Below are 26,983 nucleotides of genomic sequence, written 5' to 3' on the forward strand. Positions count from 1 at the left end.
CGCTCCCACCCAGGCCTAAACCAGGTCTACAGACGAACACCGATAGGAGAAAACAGCAAGTCGGTCTGGCGTCCACCGCAAAGCCGCGAGTTCTGCCTCTATGCCTCGCAAGACACTGGTCAGCTGTGGGACCGTACCTAGCATTTAGCCCCGCAAGTACAGCGCGGAGGTCAATAGTACTAAAGCGCGTCTTCATGGCGAGTTTAGAGCGTCGCTACTGCAGCTTTACCCTCACAACCTGCCCGACTCGACGCCGCTACTCTTCTGCGCAGGCGCACTTGCCGATCTACGGCCGCCCAGAGGACTCAATATTCCTTGAAGCGAACGTACTCATGACCCTTGCCTTAAGAATTTCTCAATCTGCTGTCCTTTCGGCAGAGCAAAACAATAAGAAACCGGCCCAGACTGTTTTCTTGAATCTACATAGACTCCCTGAACACTTATGGACCAATCTGGCTGCCTTATTCCCCTGTGTTGGATGAATGAAACTAGCCTACATAGTGACCCCTGCTGGTCCTAGCAATCTTTTAATGGAACCACCAGAGATATTTCCCCAGGTGGGCGGTAGGGCTTGGTGTAGAAAAGCAACGACTCAGTCCGCAGCGTTTCTCCAACGTCTAGAATTTTTGAAATTTAACGAAGTACAGCTGTTTCCTGTGTCCTAGAATTGCTTTCTATGATCAAGGAACCCTCAAAAAGGAGCTCCTATGTCGAGGGGTCCTGCTGTCCCCGCGGACGGTGGGATCCTCGTAGGTGTGCCTATCCACGACGCTCCCTCGTGGGATCCAAAATGTGGCCGGGGAATTATACCTGCTTGCCCTCGTGATTATTCAATAGTTTCCTAGATAGTGATGAAGTCAAACCAAAACAAAAATAAAACGAGATTTCCCATTGTGGGGAGGGAGTGGATTGTGAGCATAACGAAATAAACTTGTTCGAAAGTGTAAATTCGGAACTTTTCCTTCTTTTAGGACACATGCGTGGAGGAAAAGCTACTTTTAGGTGAGAACTCAAAAGAGACAGGGTCTCACTATATTGCCCAGGCTGGAGTGCAGTGGCTATTCACAGGCGCGATCCCACTACTGATCAGCACGGGAGTTTTGACCTGCTCCGTTTCCGACCTGGGCCGGTTCACCCCTCCTTAGGCAACCTGGTGGTCCCCCGCTCCCGGGAGGTCACCATATTGATGCCGAACTTAGTGCGGACACCCGATCGGCATAGCGCACTGCAGCCCAGAACTCCTGGACTCAAGCGATCCTCCCACCTCAGCCTCCCGAGTAGCTGGGACTACAGGCGCGCGCCACCGCGTCCGGCGACTGCCACTGTGCTCAGACTTCTAGTGAAGCCAGAGCCAGTGAGCTGCGTAGCTATGCAATTAGACTTTCTACCGGCAGGCGGAGACTCTGAGCAGAAAAGGAGAGGTCAGAGTTTGAAACCTTGGGAGTTGCAGGTGCAAAGCACCTAGCTGTGTTTTGCGGCACTGTAAACCATACAGAATGGCTTTAAATTTGAAATGCACCGTTTGGAGGGTTTAAGATAGGCTGGAAACCAACTTGGCTGTAAGTCATATTCTAATAGTGATTGTATGAAAGATACTGTGTTCAGCCCCAAAGGCCTTCACAAAAGAATGGCTTTTGGGTTCTGTTTGTTCTCATAAAAGCAGTTCATGTGAACCCCACACATTCAGGATAACGCTCCAGGGCTTCTTTAAAACAGGGAAGCTGCCTGTGCACCGTTGCAAGTCCTGTAATCCCACCTGAGGCAGGAGGATCACAAATTACAGCCCAGCCTGGGCAATTTAGCAATTTAGTAAAACACTGTCTCAAAAATAAATAAATAAATAAAAATAAAAACGACTGGAGATGTAGTTCTGTGAAGACCCAGGGGATTAATCTTCAGCAGCAGGCAAACCAGTTATAATAAAATTCTCACCATAAGGCTTAAGATGGTTAAGACAGGGAAAGGACACAATGTAGTTTTCCATGGAACAATCAGCCACAGTTCTATGTTGTCCACCAAGAAAAACAGGCAGAAGAAGGTACATGCAGGAGTGTATGATTGATCTAAATCTCAAGTTTACAAGAGGACTTCATTGTTTAATACTGCATTCCATCATTTACTGTTTTATAATTTCTGTATCTTAAGAAAATTCTGAAAGAAGGATACTTAAGGACTTGTAGAAAAAAGAACACATAATAGGAAATAAGTCATTTTCTAATTTTCAAAGAGAGGGTAAAAAGCATCTATAGGCATCTATAGACATCTATAGCATCTATAGGCAACCGTGGTGATACACACCAGTAGTCCTAGCACTCAGAGGCTAAGGAAGCAGACTTATCATAAGCTCAAAGCCAGCTTGGGCTGCATGGTGAGTTCAAGTCAAGCCTGAACTACATAGTGAGACTATCTCAAAAACAAACAAACAATGAATATCTATTTAACTCCACCAAAAATTTAAAGGAATTTCTTAATGAATGAGTTGTAAGCACCTAACAGCTGTAATTCTCAGACCTGAGTGCCATTCAAAAATTCCAGGTATCATATCCAAGAATTGTGATTCTTTTTTAGTTGTTTGGCTCAAGTTCTGTACATTTTTAACTGCCAAAATGAAAGGAACTTGGGATTTCCCTGATCTCTAGATGATCACCCCCAAAACCGTAGTCTCCCTCAAAACAAGAGATAGCTTATTAATCTCCTTCTCCATTCAATTCAGGAAAATGTTTGACGGCCAGTCTGTGGGGTGTTTTTATAATTGAAGTAAAAGCAGGTAATAAGTAAATCACCATCTTACCCAGTTTAAAGTATACAATTTGTTAATGTTAAAATATTTACAGTGTTGGATAACCACATGCATTGCCTATTTTCTTAAAACTGATGTGGCTTTGTCGTTGAAGACCTACTCATCCAGCCTCCCAGGATCCGGGGGCACAGCTTCCACTGAGCTGGTGAGAAATAAATTTGTAAGGGCAGCCTCAGCACCCCAGAAGTGTTCTCTGATTGCACTTCCAAAGGGACCTGCTGTCCCTGAGCTGAGAGACGTAAATACCATGGTAGTATCTGGTGTCTCCGGTGGCATAGGCCAGTTGGTAGCACTCCATTGCCAAAGTCAAGGTGGCTGTAGTTAGCATGATAGATGAAAGGCAAGAAAACAATCAGAATGCTCTGGCTCAGGAGACGTACAGGGCAGACTGCTCAATCTTGGTGTCCCTAGAAGTGAGTTAGATGGGACACCTGCCCAGTGCTGACTTCATCTGTGCAAGCGGGCAACTTCCAATTCAAGAGACAAAGTGTTAACCACAGAACTGTAAGAGGAGAGAGAGTTACAACCCCTCAATCAATTTTCAGACTGAGTCAGTTGACAGATTATAAACCCTTGAATGAAGGGGAGCCAGATCCCTTGAGAAAGAACCCTGAGGCATGGTCAAGGAGCTGTACTGTTAATTGTCCTCACCGCCCTCCCCAAAGGGACGTATGACCTTTTATCAGGTTAACTGCATGTTGGGTAAAAGAAGAAACATCAGAGCTTTCATGGATCACTGGTTGCTGGCTTTGAACTGATGCTAATTCCCAGAGACCAAAAACATTACTATGGACCACTAATTAAGTCAGGGACTTAGGGAAGTGAGGTGATCAGTGTAGTTTTATCTCATGTCTGTTTCTTAGTGGGTCCATTATGTCTCTAAACTCATGACGTGGTTGTTTTCCCTGTTCCAGGATGCATATTTTGCATAGAAGCCACTAGAACTGCCTCTATCAAGAGAAATAATGAGCAAAACATGATTGCATTTCTGAAGGGATTGCAGAGATCAGTGCTATGAAGGCTGCGAAGAACTTCAAGTCCCTATGTAACCATCTGTGACCTAATTTAGCATGTGAGCAAACTGAAAGCCTAAGAATATATTCTTGTAACAAATAGCCATTGCAGCCAATTATAAGCACCTGAGCTCTATCCCACTAATCACAGGCTGCCATGTCAGCAAATCATATCCAATCAAGGCAAACACTGAGCTGCAACTATAAAGGTGTATCTGTATTTCACTTCTTCCTGAATGTGAATGCTCCCCGCTCACATCTCAGAGCTTTCTGAACCTCTTTTGGTTCTCAATACTACCTGATTTGCGAGTCATTTTTGTGCAAGTAAATGGATAAATTTGTCAAAACTTTTCCTCTTACTAGTTATATTGTGAACAGTAAAGAAATCTAGAGTGATATACAAAAATGTGGTTTTGGATGAAGGGGGCTATTTTTTAAAATCAGTGAAGTTTGTACTCTAAAAAGCAAATAAATTGTAAACATTTATGTGAATAATTATATATTGGCATTGGTGAGAAAAAAATACCAAAAGCAAAAAAAGGATCATATTAATAGATTTGAATACATAAAATTTTTAAACTGATGAATGTCTTAACCTTCATTTGATTGCTATAATAAAACACCGAGGCTGGGTAATGTATAAAGAGAAGACGTTCATTTAGCATGCAGTTTGGAGGTCGAAAGTGCAGTAGGGATTCAAGTACCTGGCTTGATTTTAAAACTAGGTACGTAAGACTGGGTCCAGTGGGGCCATCTCTTACTTTTCTACTGTAAATTTGTACATTAGTGTTGTAGTAGCTGCTGTACCTCTCAGTTCCTTTCCCTGAGGAATATAAGTTAGGCGCTGGAAATTGATCACAGGTGCAGGACTGGAGCATGGCTATGTCCAGAACAAAGAACACCCGGGGAAGCCACGTGAAGAAGCTACTTCAACCCAGAAAAACACCAAGCCCTTAGACAATCCAAGCAATGAGTTGCTAGGCCAAGGGATACCACGTGACATTGTGTTGTTAAATGTATAAATAAACACCCCTAAAGTGAGGAGCCGGTTCCTTTTCTCCCACCCAGAGAGTAAGGGCTCCACCTGATCCCAGCTTTGTCTCTTCTTTATTTTCCCATCTTGTGGTCCTTCACCCCAAGAACTTCAACAGCTGTGCACACTGTGGCAAATACAGGAAACAATCTATGTGTGTGCCTATGAGAGACCCTCCTGGACCTGTTGAGGTCTGGGAAGTTTATATTTGTAATCCTATGGAAAAGTTAAAAGAATTCTAGCAAATTAATCCCAATCTACTACCTCCATGTTGAGAATAAAGACACTAAGACATATTTATAGTTATGGGAAGCCATGTGGTCCTAAGTCTAGCCAGGATGAAGATTCATTGGAATAAAGGCCTCAACCTAGGGCCCAACCCTGATTTTATTAATTCATGATGAAGGAAGTGGTTTGAGGCTGAGTGACTGTGAGAATGATGGGAAATACATGGTACTGTGAGCTGGGCTAGCTAGGAGGCCAGAAAGCACCTCTGCAATATGCAGAGAGAAGGGTATGCAGAAAGACCAATCTGTATAACACCCCTGAAGTAGCATTTAATGTTTTGGGGGCTGGTACCAGCTCTGATATGCAAATTTTTCTGCTCTGGGAAGTCATAGCCTCTTATCTCAAGGCTGAACCCAGCTGACAGCCCTGGAGCCATGGCTTAATCATATTTTGCGAGTCATGGGGGTAAGGAAGCAGTAATTGCTGCCTAGCTTCAAAGATTACACATCAGCATCTCAGCTAACACTGTATACATGCTCAGAGCCAACTGAAGGGAAAAGGCAATGGTCTAGCCAGCTCTGTAAATATTAGTACATGGAGATGGGGCCAGGTTTAGCCACAATGGAGATAACTGCTCTTTGTTAAATGAGAGTCGTCCAGGTGTCTTCCACATTTACCCACTTGGTATGACAAATGACAATGTATGTCCACATGTGCAAAAGTGGCAAAATAGGATTTGGACTTACCTCATGCTCTGTGTAACTTTGTTTTGCACATATTTACCTTAGCATCACAGAAAGTCTAACAGGCCCAGACCACTTCAAAATTTGTTGAAAATTTTTTTTCTTTTGAATTTCTGGTAGAAATAGCCCAATTCAGTACAGTGGTACAAGAAAAATCAGATATGCAAGTTTTGGAGCAGGTAAAAATTGAATCATCAGATTATTCATGCATGGGTGATGAAGATGATCTATCATGGTAAAGCACATGCTTTCTTAGCAGAAGAGTGGTCTAGGTAGATGATGATGATGATGATGATGATAATGATGATGATGATGATGACGACAATGACTTTGAGTTGACTGTGTGAGTCAAAATTCCTGTGGCACTGAAATGAAGCAAGAATTGACTGATAGGGCAGGGGATTTAGCTCAGTGGCATAAGTGCCTGCCCCACAAGCATGAGGTCATGAGTTCAACCTCTGGTACAAAAAAGAATTCACTGATACAGATGCAAAGAATACTGAGCTCCTTGATTCAGATGATGAAGGAAATAGCAATGTGAGTACATATTTGGATATTCAAAATGTTGCAAAATAGCCATGCAACCAACTGGAATAATCCAATATTAGGTTTGTTTTTGTTTTTGTTTTGTTGAGACAGGGTCTTGTGATGTAGTTCAGGCTGGCCTTGAACTCACTTTGTAACCCAGACTGGCCTCAAACTCACAGCAATCCCCCTGTCTCAGCCTCCTGAGTGCTAGGATTACAGGAGAGCACCCCTATGCCCAGTTTCCAGTGTTAGAACTCTGTCTGAGGATCTTAGTAATAATGAAACATATTGGATGGAAAGCCAGTGGTGCCATGCCATAGATGTTGGAAATTTTAACAGACAAAATGCTATGAGATGCCATGAAATACACAAAGACTAAAATCCAAGTAAAACATTTTGTATGTACCAATAGCCCATATTTTAAAAATGACACCTCACTAGTGGAACTGAAAACATTCATAGGCCTGCTGTACTTATCAGGGTGTGGTAGATTAACTAATGGTCAGTTTGTAACACCCAGCTGAACTGAGCCAGCTTAATTCTAGGTGTTGATGGCCCACCTGAGGACTGTCACAAAGAACATAAAGGGGAAGATGGTGCATTGTTAATCCTCCTAGGGAAGCTTGTCATGCTTCCCTGATATGAACTCAGCTGTTCTCACTGTCGGAGGATCTTGGGTCCTTGCTGTCACTGAAGACGGCTGCTCTTCAGGGGAGCTCTGGTCTCACCTTGAACATCGCGCCTTGGCACCAGTGCAGATCCCTCAGTCTGCTGGCACAGATCCTACACTCCCCTAGGATAGACTTTCAAGCTTCCACCACTGATCTTTGGGGCTTTTCAGTGCAGATCCTTGATACAAAGTTGCATGAGACATTGCCATGGGCGCTAGGTCTTTAACTGGACTCATGCAGGACATTGCTGTGGGATACAAGCCCTCAGCTAGATTCTTTGGGTCTCTAATATGTGGACATATCTCCTGCACTCTTCTGTATTTGATTATTTTGGATGAGTATTATAAAATAATCCTATAAATTGTATGTCCTGTGTTAAATCTATTCCCTTGTAAATCCTAACTATAACACAGGGATGTTTTATGGTGATCACAGTAATATAAGAGATTTATGGAAAAGCAATGGGTCAAAATATGCCATAAAAATTTATGTCCTAAAGGGAGGGTGGGAGAAAGGGGGAAAAAATAAAATAGAAACAGAATCAAGCTGTGTCATGTACAGGCACAAATTCCCTATGATGAATGTGATCATTATGTATACCTAAATATACAAATAAACATAGTTAAATAAGAACAATAAACAGTATTACAAAAGTAAAAAAATGATGTCCTTGTAGATATGAAGACTTATGACACTTTCAACCTAGACATTTATCCTGGAACTCAGCCACCAGGTCCTTCTTCATATAGTAAAAAAACAAAAGATATTGCGCATAGACTTGTTGCTCCCACCTCCAAAACTAATTAGAATGTGACATCCAGTTTCCAATTAATGTTACATTTGCTAACAGAGCACAAGGTGACCAGAGCAGGAACTGTACGCAAGAACAAAGCAGAAAATCCAAATGAAATGTTGCAATTTCAAAACAGAAAATTGTATGCAATAATCTTGGATTTCAGAATAATGTTAGCCTCTTATTTGACAAAGAAAAACAAACTGGTACTGCAGATGTCAACATTTCACCATGATGGAAATATTGATGGGGAAACCTCAACAAAACAGAAGCCTGAGGTAGAAATTTTCAACAGTAAAACCGAATATGGGGTAGATGTTGATGAGTTATGCAGAAACTGTGATGTCACTTGACACATATAGAATTGGCCAGGGATTGTGATTTACTTGATCCTAAACATGTCGCATAAATAGTTTGACAGTTTACAAAAAAATAATATGTGCAAAATATCACAGAGAATGCCAGGGATATAGTTCAGCACCAAAAGTGCCTGCCTGGCAAGCACAAGGTCCTGAGTTAAATTCCAAGTACCAAATACCAAATATATCTCTATCTATCTATCTATCTATCATGGAGAAATTTTCTTAGAGGATTGGAACTGGAGCTCATAAAAGATCATTGAAAGCAAAGGAAAAACAAAATCTTTCTGCCTAGGGAACTACGCAAAAGAATCGTGGCTCATACTAGTGAGCTAACAGGTGAACAGGCAGACACATCGTCACAAAGACCTACTACAACAACAAGAGAACAAAAAAGATGTCAACTATGCCTTTAAAAAAGGAAAACAAAACACACGTACTATCAGTGTTAGCGATACTTGTGTATGGAACCTTTAGTTGTCACGTGTGAAGACTGCCTTGGGTGTGACAGTTGAAGTCAAACATTTCTGTGGTAAACCTCTGTTTGTGTTTACACTGTGGTTCACATAAGTTTTTATTTTTTATATTCTTTTAGGCTTTGTAAGCAAGTAAATTGCTGTGAAAATGCTGATATCTATTCTAAGCACTCATTTCATATTTGACATTTTATTTTATTGATATCTTATTTCCCTACCTAAGTACAGGTTGTAGAGTATAGTAGGGAGCTCCTGACAAAGAGAAGAGAGGTGACAAGACTGCCCCATATTCCACATGGGGATAAAGCTCAGTGGCACAAGCACATCCTGACAAGCATGAGGTTGTAAATTCAATAATCCCCAGTACCAAAAGAAAGAAAGAAAGAAAGAAAGAAAAGACTGCTACAGAACAAAGGAAAGCTAAGCACCTGTGCTGTCAGTGTGAGATGCATGCGTGGAACATGTAGTCCTCATGCGTGAAGACTGCCTTGGATGTGACAGTCAAAGCAAAGCTGAGTTTTTGTGGTAGAGCTCTATTGATATTTTCATTATAGTTCACATATGAATTTACTTCTGTTGTGATCTTTTTGGTTTTTATAAGGAAGTACACAGCTGAAATGAAAATGTTGGTGTTTATTCTAAATGCACAACATTGTAAAGATTTAATACAAAAAGGAGTTTAATACTTTATGTTGTTGATATTTTATGTTCCTGTTAACTACTGTATGAGGGGCAATCCATCAGAATATTACTATGGATATAGACACTCTTCAGAGACTAGTGCTGTCTCTGTCACAACACACATATCCAAATTAAAGACTGTGATAAGTTTGCTTATGCTATATAACAATCAAATCCATTTGTATATCTCAAGGCTCACTTTTGGTTTTATATCGGAATTTATGTGCACATTCTCTTGATTGAAGTTCTTCTCATTAAGTTTGTCATAAAGGATTCACAACCTGAAGATGACTAGAGGCCATTCAACCACTACTGACCCTCCTCCAGGTCCTTCAAAAGTATGAAGAAGGGAGCATTATAGAGGACGACCTGGTCAGCTCTCCTTGGAAGCTGCAGTCATGTCTGCATTAGTTAAACCAAGCTCACGTACTGATTTCCATGTACGGATGTGTGCAGAACTGGTTTGCTATTTCCTTCTCCCTTCAACTGGCTCTAAACAATGCAAAGCCAGCTGAGGTAGTGATATCTAATTCTTGAAGCAGCTCACAGTTCCCTGTTTACCGGCATTGTGTTCCTTATAAACAGTTGAGCACAGTGGGATGACAGGGCCACATAGCTGCAGGAATGTCAACTGGATTGAGCCTCAAGGTAAGAGGCTGTAACTTCCCAGGGCACAAAAGTTTACATATCAGAAACTGAAGCAACAAATCACTCCTCCTGGGGGCTGGGGATTTAGCTCAGTGGCATAAGCGCCTGCCTTGCAAGCAGGCAGTCATGAGTTCGATCCCTGGTACCGATAAAAAGGGAAAAGGAAAAAAGACAAAATAAAAAAAAAAAAATCACTGCTCCTAAATCAAAGGCTACGTCAATGGAGTTATGCAGATGGTCTTTCTGCGTTCTCTTCTGCCTGCACATTGCAGAGGTGCTTCCTCTCCATCAGGACAGCTCGGCTCATATTACTCACATAATTCCCACCACTTTCACTGTCACTCATCCTTGAGCCACTGCCTTCTTCACAAGTTAATAAATCCTGGGCGAGGCTCTGGGGGAGGGCTTTGTGCTGTGTGTCCTCACCTAGACTGGCTGCCCATCACTTTGAATATGTCTTAGTGTCTTTATTTTCACCATGGGTTGCACTGCAGGTGGTAGATTAGAACGAATTGACCAGGGTTCCAGTAACATTCTGATGAGATAACAAATTCAAAATTTCTCGAGCTGTAAAGAAGACCAAAAAAAGTGATTACAGTGTAGAGCCATCTGCAAACACTGTCACAGGAAACTGCCACTTCCACATGTGAATTCTTGGAGGGACTGATGAGACAGATGGTGGTGACAGAGGAATCTGAGGGAAGACTCAGTATTCCCCCTAAGGAGAGCAGTAGTATTTTCCAGATAACAGTTTGGAGGAAAGTCAAGCTGTCTGCTCCTACCTGGTCCTGCTCTTTATGAACCAGCGCTAGGATGATCACCCTAAGAGCCACTTGTAAGAACCTGGTTCCATCTTCTGGGACACTGGTCCATGTTGGCCATTTTATTCATAGTTTTTGCGGTGTTGGTGATTAACCCAGCGCCTCACTTTTGTACCCAGAGTCGCCACCTTGAACACCCACCTGGGCCCATTGTCCAGGGAGGCCTTGCATCCACAGATCTCTGCTTAAGCTCAGGAGCACTGGGTGCGTCGCCCTGGACTCCCTCTAGGGTGTGATATTTACACCTGGATGCATGCCATTGCCCGGAGTTTTGCTTCCTTTTACCTCTGCTTATCCAAAGAAACTTTGGCATCAATTAAGAGTTCCATATTTTTGATGCCGGAGGGGGACAGTAGACAGGTAGGCAGCAAAGGAAGATTCTCCTTACACCAGTTTGAAGAGATGTAAAAGGAGAAAGGGGGTGAAGTTTCCTAAGGAGAAAGTGTCGCAGGAGGAAAAGCCTTGAAGTGGGACAAAGTGGCCAGGGGAAAAAAGACACAAGAAAAAATAGAAGTGCAGCCTGGGAGGAAGCTGCAGGTGTCCTCTGGGCTTCCGGCCGGACTCCCACAGCCTGGAGACCCGCCACCCCACCTGGTCTCTCTTCGGGCCCCACTCTTCCCCAGGGCAGCGAACCCAGGCCGGACTTCGGCTTCTGGCTGCAGACCTCCAATGTCCCCAGCAGGCTCTCAGCTCCTCTCCGTGTTGTCCTGCTCAGGCAGGACTTGCCCTGGCCGGGGCTGGGAACTGGCATGAAGCCAGGGCAGGGTGAGCGGAGCTCAGCTCGGGAGCGGAACGCCAAAGATCTCAGAGTTCTGTTAACTTTATTTTGAGGCCTTCCGCTCTGTAACCTTGCATTACATAATGCAGAGATTGCTCATGCCTTTGGAAGTGGGGGCCACGTAATGAAAAGGCAGTAGGGAAATACACAGAAGCCCTCACTACTCTTCAGGTACTGGAGATTCAACCTAGGGGCCTTAATCACCGATCTATTTTTTATATTGAGGCAGAGTTTTGCTTAGTTGCCCAGGCCCTTACCTGAGATCTTGAGCCTCACTAATAGAGAAGGTGACAGAAGCCTGGGTCTTGCGGAGTCACTGTATTGGCTGGGTTGGGCTGGACCTGCAGACCTCCTGCCTCGCCTCCCAGACTCCTGGGATTGCATTAGCTGTGCTCCACCATCCCTGCGGGCCACCATGCTCGATGTGCTTCTCTACACTGACGTCCTATAATTTGCTGGGTTTTATTTCCTGGCCCTGGATTATCAGTTCATTCAAATTGTCTCCAAAATCTTCTACATCCTTGTCCCTAAGCTCATTAGCATACTAAGATTTGTTTTGCTTACTGATGTTATTCCTAAAACATTTAAATGGAATTGGGAAATAAACATTACTGTAATAAATTGATAGCCAAATAAATACATAAATCGATACATTCCTAATGGCATATTTCAAAACATTCCCTTAAGGAAAGGTTCTTAATTCACAGTTTACATAAATCTTGGGAAACCTAAGAATGGCACGCCACAGACATCCTGAAAGTTGAGTACTGAACAGTACTTAGGCTGAATCCCTCACCCGCTGTGAAAAAGCTTGTAGCGTTTACCAGGTTTTGAAAAGCCTCTAAATTCTACCGACAAGGAATTGTAGAAACAATGGTGAACAATGTCGAAAGTATCTTTGGGCTCCAGGAACAGTCTAGTGGCACAAAACACAAGCAGGTGAGGTGTTCTAGGCTAAGGAAACTACAGGCAGGGAGAGAACCTGGAGAGGGAGCCTGTGCTAAAATTGCTCTGGGTGTCCCAGAGGCCCCTAGTGAGGAATGTGAGAGGGAGGAAATTACACTGACCTTGGCCTGTTGAAGGAAGGGGGGGAGAGATGTGTTGGAGTAAGGAGGAGAGAACTTCAGGCATCTGCCTGTGCCAGAGTCCAGTGCCAAGAGACAGCTCAGCAATTCTGTGGTTGAGGCTGTAGTTGGTTCGGGGTAGGTGTCAGTAAGAGAAGAGGTTGGGAGGCATCAGAAGCTAGGTGATGTGGGTGATGCTGGGGATATAGGCGGGGGATGAGACAGATGCGCTTCAAGGAGATTTATTTCAGTACGGAGAGACTGTCAGTCAGTTCACAAAGAAGCAAACAAGATGTTTTTTTAAATTTGGTAAAGACAATAAACAATTTACTATCTGATTTATAAACAGTGGCTGGGGTGTTTCCTGTTGAGTTCTTCAGGCAGATTTGCATATAGTAAGTCACCAGTTACCTAGATTAGAAGTTACCACAGAAGTGATGGCAAGAAGAATGAAAAAATTGGGGCGGCATAAGCACCTGCCTTGCAAGTGTGTGGTCCTGAGTTGGATCCCTGGTACCGGGAATGAAAAAATTAGATAATGTCCGAGAAATCAAGGGTGTAGGATCAATAATATTTAGTCATATCCTGGTTAAAAGCAAATATCAACCTCTTTTTATTGACTATTTACTATCTATAAGGCACTTCCACAAGAGCTTTGTATGTTTTTCTCACTTATTCTTTTCACATTTCTGAGAGATAAGTATTGATCTTAATTCTGGAGAAAATTTAGACCCAGAGGATTTAATAGCTTTCCGAAGACCCCAGGATCTGGGAGCCAGGAGTCAAACCTACATGTGTCTCACCCCAAACCCTTCTGAACAGAAGGAACGAAAAACTGGAATGGATTTGAGGCAGAAGTAGGAGTGCGGGAAAAGTGATGATGCCTTGGGATCTGTGGAATGTTGGGTACCTTTGAGTCATCCAAGTAGAGATTTATCATTAGAGATAAATGAGTACTATATGATGCTTGGGAGAAAAATCTAGAATAGGGAGTGAGTTTGACTTGCCAGTATAGAAAGTGTATTTGTGGTCAACCTTAGGTGATATTGCCCCAGGAAATTATTTAGAAGGATTAGAATGCAAGGGTAAAGAACATCAGTGTTAGGGAGAGATGACAAACAGCCCACAAGAAAATGTACCTAGAATTATAAAAAGAATACTGGACAATAGCATTGCGGAATGCAAAGGAAAATAATATTTCAGTGAGCAAATGAGCAAATAGTGGCATTTTCTACTCAAAGAATATGCCTAGATTTGTCTGTCCATTAGTAGTGTAACAATAAGCCTATTAGAAATCTAAGAGGATGGTTTTGGTAGAAAAAATCCCATCCAGCTGGCTGAAGAGTGTTATGCTGTGCGTCTCAGTGCCTTCCCCTCCAGTGAGCCTCATGCAGTCCTGAGGGGTGGACTTTTCAGAGATGACTGCATGTAGAGTCTGTGATTGACTCCTGGTCCAGTGCTGGGATGAAGGATTTGAGAGCTACACCCACCATATGGCTGTCTCTTAATCACTTTTCACTTCATGCTGAGACAAAATGCCTGATACTGAAAATTAAGGAAGGAGAAGTTTAATTAGCTCACAGTTTGTGGAGATTTTAGTCCATAGTCAACTGGCACAAAGTGTGGCAGAGAAGCAACAGTACATGGTGGTGGAAGACAGCAAAGGCAACAAGAGCAAAAGGAAAGGACCACGAAAAGGGTCTTCCTGTCTCTGATGTTGTATGTAGGCCACCCACCCTAGTGTGGGTGTGGCACTCACACCAATAATCCCAGCACTGGATAATGAATCTATCACAAACTAGATTGCAATGCCCCCATGAATACATGAGGCTTTAGGGGGACATCTACACCTAAACAATAACAGGTGGGTGAGCTATATACAATATAAGGAACTAAAAGAATCTTGTCTCCCTTTGCCTGTTGCTTTTGCTCTCTTCCACCACCGTGAACTGTTGTCACTCTGCCATGTGCCATCGAGCCTTACAGCCAACTGAGACTCCAAGGACTGAACTCTCTACAAACCATAAGCTAAATACACCTTTCTCCTTTTAACTTTGGGTGGTGGGTATTTTGTCTCAGCAACAAAAGAAGTAACTAGGACAAAGAGTGACCAGAAACCAGGCATGGTGGTACAAGCCTATAATCCCAGCACTCTGGGAGGTAGAGTAACTGGGATTTCAAGTTCAATTCCAGTCAGGCCATCTTAGTGACTTAGTAAGACTTTAAATTAAAATGTTTGAAAAACAGAAACAAAAAGAAAGGGATAGGAATATAGCTCTGTGTGAAGGCCCTGCTTCATTGTCCCTTAGTTAAAAGAAACAATCAAACAAAAAGTGCATAGAAAACAAGGAAGTCTCAGTGGTGAGCATATATAACTTGGTCAAAATGTTGTTTCTCTGGAGCTAAGAATCCAAATCCAGATCATAAGCGAACTCTTTATCCGAAGTTAGGATCACACTGACAGCCTTAGAGGTCTCTTTTACCACCTCATGAGAAGACATAGTCTCCAGCCACCCCTTTATCCAACACTTTCTTGCTCATTAACTTTTTCCTTGACCTTTTATAACCCTGTATTCTATATCCTTAGAATTCCCCTGAATGCATGCAATCCTAGAAAACCATGCTTGGTTGTTTCCTTGTGCAAGTCACTGGCATAACCAGCAGGACCAAGGGGAAAGATTCATTCTCAGTGCACAGCAGCTCCCTCTGCAGGCCAGTGCCCACCACCTGTCTGCATTTCCTTCTAGGTCCCTTCTAGTTGGGCTGCAGCCATGGAGAAGCTTCATGGATACATGTCTGCTCACTCCAGATGTCCTCTCCTTGAAGAACTGGTACCTGGCTCCAAGTTTTGAACTGACAACCATGGGAAAACCGCATGTTTATGTGGCTGCCCCCTAGACATCCTGTACTTGGAGAACCAGAGTGTGAGTCCCTTCCTCAGTGTAAAGAGTGCATATCTGCCAGCCCCTCACTCCAATATCTCCGGTTATTTTACATAATGAATGCTAATGTGGGCAGCCTGACACCAGTGCATGCGTGCTTTCTGAGGCTCCAGGCAGCGGGAGTGCTCAGTGTCTGCTGCAGAGACAGTTCAAAGAAGCACCTGTGGTATTAACCCAGACACTTGTCTTGATTCCACACATAACTGTTGTCAGTAGCATTCACTGTCGCAGTTTCCCTGTGCGCTGCTTTGTGTCTGCATAGCCTCTCTCCTTAGGGCCTCTTTACCCTACAGCCATCTTCCTCAGCAGCATTACTGCTCCTGTAGTTCAGAGATTCTGAACAACAGATCAAAAGTAGCCCTTGGTCATAGCAAGCCTCTGTTCAGGGCAGAGCTTTACATGTTATTTCTACAGCAGGGTCAGACCAGTGCTACTGAGATCAGGGAGGAGGCTCTGCTCTCCTGGAGCTTCCTTCCTTCTGCATCCCGGTGTAAATTCACGTCCACTGGACACTGTGTACCCAGGTCAGAATAGGTAGATGAGCACACACTGCCACTGTGTAGCCTGGGAGCTGGGCTCGGGACAGTGAACCTGAGCCCGGTCCTGTCTGCTCATTATGAAAGATACAACCTTGGGCAATGCTCAGAACCCTTCGGGGCCTTAATTTCCTTACCTTTCAAATGGAATCTCTGAAACTAAGCTGAACAGAGTTGTTCTCAGGCTTACAACTCCTGCCCTGTTAGAGCAACCTAGAGCTATACAAACTATGAGTCCAACTCATTTTCCAACAGCCCTAGCAGGGAGGTGGTGGTGAATGAGGAGGCTGAGCTTCAGAGAGGTTAAGTGGCTTAGAGTTGCGGAAGCTAAGCATGGAGTGGCTCTTTTCCTTCTGACTCTCAAAATTTCTTAATAAACACAAGAAGGAAAGAAAAGGCAGTTATTTGGCTGGAGTGTAGGTCACTAGTGGAATAAGTGCTCTCCATAAAAGTCAGTCACCATAAAAGAGTCATGACTGGTGAATCTGAGAAGCTCCAGAAGTTTGAAAGCTTGTAGCTACAATTGAAGTAAGATTTTCTTGACCTTTAAAATAGGTGCTGCCATCGCCAGGTGTGGAGGTGCATGCCTGGAATCCCAGTACTAGGGAGGCTGAGGCAGGTTGATCATGATTTTAAGTATGAACTTCTCTCAGAAAACCCCAAAATAAATTTTAAAAAGTAGTCAGATGAGCTGGCATGTGACTGTAATCCCACCTACCATGTGATAGAACTGTGGGGGACCGGTGGTGGCTGAAAAGATAAGAAGCATGAAACATTAATGACCTTTATTGTGAGAATGCGGGAAGAGACACCCCTGAGCCCCTGGGGCACGGCATCTCCCCCCAGGGTCAGCAATCTCTCCGCGGAACACAGAGTGGGGGCATACATGTAGCTTAGGTTGGGGGTGGAACCTAAGGGGCATTAGTGATGCACAGGTAGCTCACTGGCACTCGTTTGGTGCCAGAGGTAAATTCCTAGGGATGGGGAAGATGGAGCTCCTTGGTTCCGCCTCTAAGGCTTCACCAGCTACAGTGTCCTGTCTAGGCCAAAACTCTTTCACCATGGAGAAAAAGCTCAGAGTTTTACAAATTTAACCTTCGCTTGGGCAATTTGAAAATGGAGACATTTTGTTTTTGGAGACAGGGTCTGGCTGTGTAAGTGGACTCCCTGTGCATCCCAGGCTTGCCTTGAACTTGAGGCAGCCCTCTTGCCTCCACCTGCTCAGTGCTGGTACTATAGGTGTGTGTCACCATGCTGAAAGGTTGAAAAACATTGTTTTAAAGGGCTCAGCGTGTGGCTTAGTTGGAAAGTCTTGGTTTCAATCTCCAGTACTACAAAATAAAAATACAAGTAAATGAAACAGTATAAAAAAAACAAGTTGTCCAAAACACATTTAAAAAATCAAGAACAATATTTGAAAGATGCATTTTATTTATTTTTGTAAGTAATACAATTTAAGTGTATGTCAAAATATTAACTAAAGAAAGCACTGCAAATACACACAATTGATTAAGTAAAGGAACTTACACTAGGAAATTTTTAGCCATCTGACAGGTTAGGAAACTGTTGCTGTAAACCAGAGAACACATTTTGCCAGTTGACCCCAATCTCAGGGACAGAGCCCACAATTACAGTGGTGTCATAATTCAGTAACTCAACTGTCCTATGAACAGTGCTGGGAAAATTTTGCTCTGTATTTCAAGCTCACCTTGGTTTCATCCTTGTCCATTTTGGGTTGAGTAGATCATTCTGTGAGTCCCTCACGCTCTCCATCTTGCACTTTCCTCTCTCTCTCTCTCTCTCTCTCTCTCTCTCTACCTTCCTGTGCTTTCAGTAGGAAGCTTGCCTTCATGGCCATGCTTCAGAACCTGCACAACCTGTTACGGGTGGGGGTGGAAATCAGTGCGGTCCACCATGACCTGCTGCTTCTGTTATTTCCTTTCTGTTTTGAGGTGGGATCTCAATAAGGAGCCCAGGCTGGCCTTGAAGTGGCCCCAGCCTCCCTCCTGCTGGGATTCCCAGCATGCACCACCTTGCCTGACTCTTTACATCTCTTCTGTAACTCTTTTCTACTCTAACATGCTAAGCTTTTCAACCATTTTTATTCTGTGGCCTTCCCACCTCCACAATCCCCCTCCTTCCCTTCCCACAAATCTAACAGAGTAGTGAGATCTAGGTCCCAAGACCTTTGCAATATGCAGGGAGAAAGTATGCAGAGAGGCTAATCTGCATAACTCAATTGGGTAGCATTCGCGTGATTTGGGAGACTATTGCTACAGACTCTGATATGTAAACTTTTGTGTGGGGGAAGTCATAGCCTCTTATTTTGAGGCTCAAACCCAGTTGACATTCCTGGAGCTCTGTGGCTGTGCCATTCCGCTGTGCTCAACTATTTATAGGGAACCAGATGTGAGGAAACAGGGAACTGTCAACTGGCTTCAAGGATTACATCTCAATACCACAGCATTTGCATTTGCATTTGCATTTGCATTTGCATTTGCATTTGCATTGCTTAGAGCCAAGTGAAGGGAGAAGGAAATAGCTTACCCAGCTCTGTACATGGAGATAGTGATGTAGGGGAATGAAACTCCCAACCTACATACATCTGGTACCAGTTCGTATTCTCTAAAATTGAAAAACGAATTTTAGGAACAATGGGAATTAAGAGCAGAATATATTTGAGAGAAAGAAAGCTTCTGTCTGAAAGAGACAGAAGGGGTACCCAGTGGATTGTCAAAGACTGTCTTTCCTAGAGACTTTCATAAAGTAAAATCTTGGGATGAGATGGGTTCAAGGTAGTTCCCTACCTTGGGAACTTGCAAGGCAGACAGACATAAGGTGGGACAAAACTATGGTTAACCAATAATATTAATTGTTCAGGTAAAATGGATTACATTGTAGACAAATGGGGAAGCAAGTCACATAGAAAGTGGGCATTCTTAGGGAGCAGTGACTCTTTCCTAGGGTGATGGGATGGTGATTCCTGATTTCCTCAAGATGATAGAGAACCATTTAGAATACCAGTCCTTACGATGTGGGTGCATTTGTTTGATCTTTTGTCTTGAGGCCTGGTCCACAGGAGGAGGTGTCTGTCTCCCCCACAGTTGCAAGGTATTTGGGCTTCTGCATTGGCTCCTTCCAGAACCTGGCCCTGTGTCACTACCTATATTTCTTTTCTTTTTTTTTTTTTTTTTTATTTAAGGAGAAAAAGAAAAAAAAAAAAAAAACAGAAAAAGGGTACAAGTAATACAAAATTTAAAAAATAAACAGTAAGAAATCACTAGTTAATAGATTACATATTCTCATCTTAGAAATGTTAGGTCTGAGAAGGGGAGGAAGGGGAAGGACTGGCCGGTGGTGGTGGCTGAAAAGATAAGAAGTATAAAATATAAGTAACCTTTATTTCGGGAATTCGGGGAGAGACCCGGCCCCCCGGGGCGTAGCATCTCCACCCCTGGGCCGGCAATCTCTCCCTGGAACACTCTCTGGAACACGTGGAGTGAGGCACATAAGTAGCCTCGGCCTGGGGTGGAACCTAGGGGGTATTAGGGATGCACAGGTATTTCATTGGTCTTAGTTTGGCACCAGAGGTAATTTTCAAGGGTGGGGGTATAGGGTTACAGGTAAATCTCTAGGGGCGGGGGAGGCAGGAGCTCCCTAATTCCGGCTGAGGCTTTTCCTGGCTAAAGTGTCCGGTCTGGGCCAGCAATCCTTTCAAGAAATAGTTGTTCAAGTTACAAAATTGAAGCATATAAAGTAGACTTTCAAACAGTGAGAGTGCAAACAGTTTTGTTCAATGATCCAAAAAAACTAAGTAATATGGTTATCTATCTTATACATTTAAACATATATGCAGTTATAACCTTTAGAGCACTTTCTTTTCTTTTCTTTTGTACAATGACAATTACACATTTTGGGTTTTATTACTCCCACAATTCTTATTACTTTTTTTGAAGAGAGTAAAACTACCTATAATATTTCTAACTAACTCAGCTGCCTGCAAGGGGCTTAGTTTAGCTATTGAGGAATTGTTAGGGTTAGGGTTAGAAGAGCCATCCAGGTAGTCTGCTACAGATAGGGAGAATCAAGGCCTAATTGATTTCTGAGAACAAAACAGAAAAGCAGCAGCTTTTCCCACTTAGGCAATGGGCACTCATGCTGGCACGTTGCAAGATCCAGAGAAGAATCAACATAGCTGAGATCTGGGTGTTTACATGTGTACACTCAATTGGTGGCACAATGCAGATGAATCTTCCATTCAGCTAATTGTTTGTCCCCTTTTCTAAGTGAATAAATACAAAGTGAGCCAAATATTCAAGGCTCTTTGTACACTAGAGGCATGAGGTCCCTGGTCCCCTCATTCTAAATTATCTCTGTGTCTGTGCCTTTAATCTACTTTACTTCCCTCTGAATAGGCATTTCTAGCAGGCCGATCTACTGAAAGAGTTTTGGCCCAGACAGGACACTGTAGCCAGTGAAGTCTTAGGGGCAAAACCAAGGAGCTCCATCTCCTCCACCCCCAGGAATTTACCTATAGCTCTATCTTCCCCACCCCTAGGAATTTACCTCTGGCACCAAACAAATACCAATTGGCCACCTGTGTATCCCTAATGCCCCGTAGGCTCCACCCCAAACCTAAGCTACATGTATGCCCACACTCCACATGTCCAACGGAGCTCCGACCCCCAGGGAAACAATGTCAGACCCCAGAGGGTCAGGGGGTCTCTCCCCGCATTCTTAAAATAAAGGTCATTTACGTTTCATACTTCTTATGTTTTCAGCCACATATGTTATAGCCACATATGTTTCAGCCACTTATGTTAGCCACATATGAAACACATATCATATGTTTCCCTTGCCGGGAACGGCAGACGAGAGATTCCTGGGATCCTCCCAGTCTGAGTCCCCTGTCATTTGCAGACGGGACTGCATCCTGGATTAATTCCTCACTTTTCATCACTTGGGAGCTGTTAAACTTGTCGCTGCTGGTTTACAAACAACATCGGCCCAATTTATTTGCGAGCGAATCCGGAGTTTGCTCGCAAGGGTTTAAAGGTTTGCTCCAGGCTGCAGCAGCAACAATGTCTGAACCAAAGAAGAATAAAAATATCTGCACAGAAAGATTGTTTAATGGAGACATTTATCTCCTGCCTGGATCCTCTTCCATCAGGTCGAGGCACCTCCAGCCTGGACAGTCACAGAGTTATGTAGAAATAACCTCACCCCAGTTCAGCACCCTTCTCCTGCAGCTAGATTAGCCAGGATCCTAACCTGATCTCTGTGGATAAGTGCCAAGAACTGAAAACTGTACTCAACTTTTTCATCTTTTCTATTTTATTTTGTGATTTATATTGTACACAACCCTGGAAGTACCCATTTTGGAATTGTATTTTTATAAACCAGGCAATTTCTAATTATCCTAGAATTTGGACTTGATTTGTTTCTTTTGTTGGCTTAGTTTTCAGTGCAAAGGGAAGTTACTCCTCCCCTGGGTCTGGGTCTCAGTTTCACGCTCCCAAGGGCAGGCAGAATCCTGTCAGGGTAGGAGAAAGTCTAGAGATACTGGCTGCACAGCATCTAGCTGCTTTGGGCCTGTTGATGGAGCCAAGCCTTATCTTTGAGCCAGGAAACTCAGCGCCCCAGTGTTGAAAAGAGAAGATTGTTGGTAGGTCCCCTAGCTGACACCCAGTACTCCGTCTGAATCACTGAGTGGGACATTGGTTTATCTAACTCAATGCTATGTATGTCATCAGAACAGCGTGTGTGTGAGTTCATCTGGTTGATTTCTGATGTATCTCCTCTGGTATTTCAGGCTGAGAGCAAATACAGGGGTGAACTTTCAGATTGGTATCTCAAAAGTAACACTGCCAAATGTTTTATAATGAAATATATTATGTATATTTTTGATGGGTGAAAAATAATGCAGACTACATTTTGAAAGAAAGAGAGAGAAGAAATAGAAACATACAGAAAGAATGGAAGTGCATGCCTGCAAATCGCAGCACTGTGGGAGGCAGGTAGATGGCAAGTTTTGAGCCCAACCTGGCCTACGTATCAATTTAGCAAGGCCCTGTATCAAAAAACAAAAAACAAGAGGTCTTCCCCTCCCCTGCATGATGCCCCTGCACCATAGCCAGGGCAGCCCAGCTCTCCCTGACACGGTCTTCAAGTGTGGCTCTGGTATAAGAAAAATGCTGTATAGACAGGTCGATACAGGCAGAAGGGTGTCGGTGTCAGATACTGTTGCTTTTCTGAAAAAAAAAAAAAAAAAAAAAATCAGACCTTCCCGACTTACTGCTTGGAAAGATTTGGAATTAGCAGACATAGATAAAAAGCATCCCGAACAAGAATTCTTTGTTGCTTTGAGTCTTGTGGCATGTGCTTAAGTTATTGGAGGTTTCCTGAGTAACAAGCATGGCTGCTCCTCCACTAAGATTCCACAGAGGGCCCAGAAACCCTTTTCTAACCAGTGGAGGCTCTGCAGCTGAGCTCCCATGGGCTGTAAAATCTAAAGATAAGGCCAAATAGAATGCAAGTTTAAAACTAGCCAATGGGTTTTTGTCGGGTGATCAAGTTAAACTAGTGTTGCTCAATGCTAAATTACCTGGGAAAATGCTCGGAAGATTTGGGAGCTGAGTGATACTGACCACAGAGGAAAGCTTTACAGTGATGACTTTGCAGTTACAGAATTTTTTCCTCTGATTGTCATTGCTTCTGTCTGCAAGAAATTTATCTGAAGAGTCACATTTTGGGCATACTATTGTTGGCCCACAAAGGTGTGGGGGTCCAAGAGAGGTATTTATGGGTGAAGCTCCCAGGTTATACGTGTAAGACATGAGCAAAAACAGCAGGCAGCGTGGAGCAGAATTTCATGTGTCTTCATTGCATAATTTTATAGTGGTTATTATCATGTATTTATATTTTCACATGAAAGCCTCGTTGGTGCATGCATCAATGTACTTGTTCATTAGTGAGTCATGGATAGATAACTGTGTGTTTGTGCTAGATAAAGAGAGCCACATCCTCAGGTACCCATGGAAACACCTTTACTTTGAGTGGTTCCCCACAGCTGCACAGAAAGAACCTTTGCCAATGTTCTCACCTCCACCTTTGATGCCACTGTCTGAAAGAAAAACATGGATTGTATCACCTGCAGGAAAAGCTAAATATGATGAAATAGTCTTGAAGACAGATACAGATATTCACTAGATCTGTGTCTGGATTGTAGGGCCATGAAATCTTCCTGAAAACAGGTTTACCTCCTAACTTACTCACCAATATTTGGGAGCAATATGTGACACAAAAACTATGGGAAGGATTCAAGTGTTCAGTTTGCTTTGGATTTCATTTAATGAAGTGAATAAAATGCTTTGGTCCTCCTCACTTTCTTACTCCTGAGACGATTCTGCCAGCAGACAGGATGACTACAGAAAAACATCATAAAATAAGTCCTGTTGCAGAGTTCATTGCTATTAAGATTCTAGATACCCTTAACAATGAATTTTGATTCAAAAGGGAAAAGAATAATGTAGCACAGAACCTTAAAGAGAGAGAAGATACTGTTAAACAGGATCTTCACAATAAAGTTGGAAAGCACAACGTTAATCTGCAAAAACCACAGGTCCAGAAGCAGCCAGTACAGGAGTTCCTCAATGAACTCGATGAGCAGAATGCCCAGCTTGAGAGCAGCTCAAAGACATCAGAAAGAAAGGCAGTCAGGTGAGCCCAGGTGATCTCATCTCTGAAAGCTAAAAAAAGTACTAAAGACTCACAGATTCCTACTGAGGAAGAAGAACTGACCAGTGTTGGAGAAGAGCTGAGCCATCTACAACAAAGAACAGCAGACTTGGAGCAGAGTGTGGAGCAGGAAAGGCTCAGCTGGAATCTCAACAGCACCTGAAAGATTCACGGCAGAAAATCAGTTCATGCAAGTGAGGCTAATGGAAATGAAAGGCCTGGAAAAATCATAATAATCAAGTGAACTGGTGCAGCAGCCCACAGTGTATCTTGTTAATGGTGCTACAGGCTCTTATAGACTTAGCCACAGCGGCAGCAAAGCAGCCAACCTTAATGAGCCGAAGGCCAGGGCAGCCTAGAGTCTGAGGCTGTACTCATGGCATCTCCAGCAGAAGTAGTTCGGAAATACTCCTTAAGGAATGCTGAGGAAAATGAAGTGGTGGCTGTAGCTGTTAATGAAAAAGCTTCTCCTGAAGATGATGGTGATAGACAAGAAAAACCGGAAGACCTATTTACTGTGGAGTCAGGTTTACTCAGGTCCAGTTGCAGACACAAACTTGGATTTCTTACATTTCAGTCCTTTTGTTGGCAGTGATCCTTTCAGGGAGGCTTCTTTTGGGAAGGTTGACCCATTTGGTGGTGGCCCTTTCAAAGGTTCAGATCCCTTTGCATCAAACTAATTCTTTAGGCAACTTTCTATAGACCCCTTTGTTGCTTCAGGTACTGACCCTTTCAGTGCACCCAGCATCAGAAATAATGCATTGGAAGAAACAATGAAGCTCAAATGACTCTTTCGTTCCTTGAAAGAGTTGTTCTTGCACTAAATGATTTGCAACAGACTCCTTTGCTTCTGGTTTGGGAAATACATCATTTGGAGGTGAATTTGCTGATTCCAGCACACTGTCAAAGACGAACAGTGGAGACCCTTTGAGTTCAGCTACGTTGCGTTCTCTCAGCACTGTGCTCATTCAAAAAAAAAAAAATGAGTTTCAGGAAACACGGGCCAAAAATGAAACACCCCAGCACTGCCACTGAAGACTGGGCCTCCAACAAGATCCTGTGCTTCCGTACCTGGGAAATGAGCCTTAACCAAATTGGATTCTCCAGACCCCTTTAGAGTGAATGATCCCCTTAAGCATTTTCCAGGCAGTGTAGCCCTGCCTATCCTGATATGTTTTGTGATCCATTCATAGGAGTCTTCTACTCCTATCACTGCCTGTAAAGAGGATGACCCAAGGGATTTTGCCAACTCCAGTCATAGCCCTGTGCTATTTCACCGTACGGCCAGAGCATCCAGGCTCCTGTGCTACCCTGGACCTGTGATTACTCACACGGAAGCCTGTGAAATTCTTAGTTTGCAGTATTCTCCCCTGCTTTGGATGTCTGAAGGAGGAGAAGAAAAGAACCTATTTCTTTGTGATTGGTACAAATTGGAAAGTGCAACTTCCTTATACTAAAAATACAATTTAATTTGTTTTTTTGAAAGAAGGAAAAATATTTTGTATAGATCTACTTCACTATAGAAAAGAGATACTTTGAGCATTTTAACTTGAAAATCAAAGTTTTCCTAAATAACACCATTAGAGCTTTAAATACACACACACACACACACACACACACACACACACACACACACACAGACATCCATACATGTGCTGGGAATGCAGCTCAGTGAGAAAGCCCTAGGTGCCATTGCTAGTACCACACCTAAAGAAAAAAATTATGGACTAAAGAGTTTTTGGAGACTATGTAATTCAAACCCTTCTTACTCAGTGTAACCTAGAGACAAGTATGCAATTTAGAAAAAAGGAAAAAAAAGGACTCTTCCACACTTCCATCTCTCTTTCTCTCTCTCTCTCTCCAAGAAATTCTGACTCTTCATCAAGAAGTTGTTATTTTTTTAAGAGATAAAATTTAAGTCATTTATTGTAGGAAAAAAACCAAGTCCAGTTATATAGTTAAAAAAAAAGGACGTGTTTTTTTCCAAGGCATGGTTTCTGTTTTGTCTCTGTACTTGCTCTCGGTTACCTGGTGCATATCAGGAAGTTTTTCTTTCTTGTGATGAGTGTCTTCAGGGTAAAACATCCCGATCTACAATTTCACACTTTATTCATTTATGTGCACACACCCTTACCCAACTTGCTCCACATTCCTCATGGCATCCCTACAGATACCACTCCTTTATTATAGTCCTGCACGCTGCCCTCGCGTTGTATTTACAGTGAAGAACGTGTACAGGGCACAGGTCAGCTCAGTTCTCAGTGCCCACTGCCATGACGTGGAGTCATCTGCATCATGAATACTTTCCTCCAGCTTCTGAGAATTAATCATATGGCAAATTAAACACACCCAGAGGAGATTTCCTCGAGATAGGAAATATCCGAGGTTTATACAGCAGGAGTGAGGTATTATGTCCTTCTCACCACAGTAAAAGGTACCTTTGTAAACTGGGAATCAGATATTGAAAACAGAAACAGAAAACCACACATACTAATCATTCCACTGGTTGATTGACAAGCTAAATTCCTCAAAATAGATTTTCAGTGAGATTTTCTATTTTAAGAGACCCAGGGAAAAAACTTCAAAATATCCCAAAAAATGTGTATGTATTTGTTATTTTGATAAAAGACACATAACAAAATGTATCATTTTATGGAAGGTGTATTTGGTACCTGTGAATATTTTCTTATGTTGCTTCTCACAGGAAGCTCATAATGTTCATGAAAACAATTATTTACTACCAGAGGAGTGATCTGACCCAATTTATTGTCAAGTTAGTTAAAAACTTGTGTCAATATTCAAAACTCAAATCTTGGGAGGCAGAAATACATTTTGCAATTAAATACAAGCTACTATTTATTTAATTGGAAAGATGTACCTCCTTCATATCTCAAAAATTTATTCCTTTTTCAAATGTGGCTTCAGAAGTATCTGCATAACTCAGTGACAGTGTATTTATCTTGCATATGCAAAGCTCTGGATTTGAGCTCCACAATCCCTTAAACACTAGGATCAACATCATAGCACATCACACAGTGGAAAACCACCTACTAGCAAGTAGAGAGATCTTATGTATCTTTCCTAAGAAGAATAGGAAAACTGACAAAACATTCTTCTGTAGTACTGGATGAC

General features: G+C 42.9%; 1 protein-coding gene and 1 pseudogene across 3 annotated transcripts in view; one reads left to right on the plus strand and one right to left on the minus strand.

Moving 5' to 3' along the window:
* Nucleotides 1-296, minus strand: part of Nemf (nuclear export mediator factor) — a 44,816-nt gene extending 44,520 nt beyond the window's left edge. For all 3 annotated transcript variants that reach the window (XM_023565908.2, XM_003471805.5, XM_063247179.1), the window contains exon 1: nucleotides 138-296. In XM_023565908.2, coding sequence (XP_023421676.2) covers nucleotides 138-196 — 59 coding nt within the window. In that variant the 5' untranslated portion in view covers nucleotides 197-296. The remainder of the gene's footprint in view (nucleotides 1-137) is intronic.
* Nucleotides 195-25,073, plus strand: LOC100720072 (epidermal growth factor receptor substrate 15-like; annotated as a pseudogene).
* The last annotated feature ends 1,910 nt before the right edge of the window (nucleotides 25,074-26,983 follow it).

This window comes from Cavia porcellus, unplaced genomic scaffold (genome assembly GCF_034190915.1).
Source record: "Cavia porcellus strain 051 isolate PalLab524CR breed Dunkin Hartley unplaced genomic scaffold, mCavPor4.1 scaffold_1, whole genome shotgun sequence".
Taxonomy (NCBI): Eukaryota; Metazoa; Chordata; class Mammalia; order Rodentia; family Caviidae; genus Cavia; species Cavia porcellus.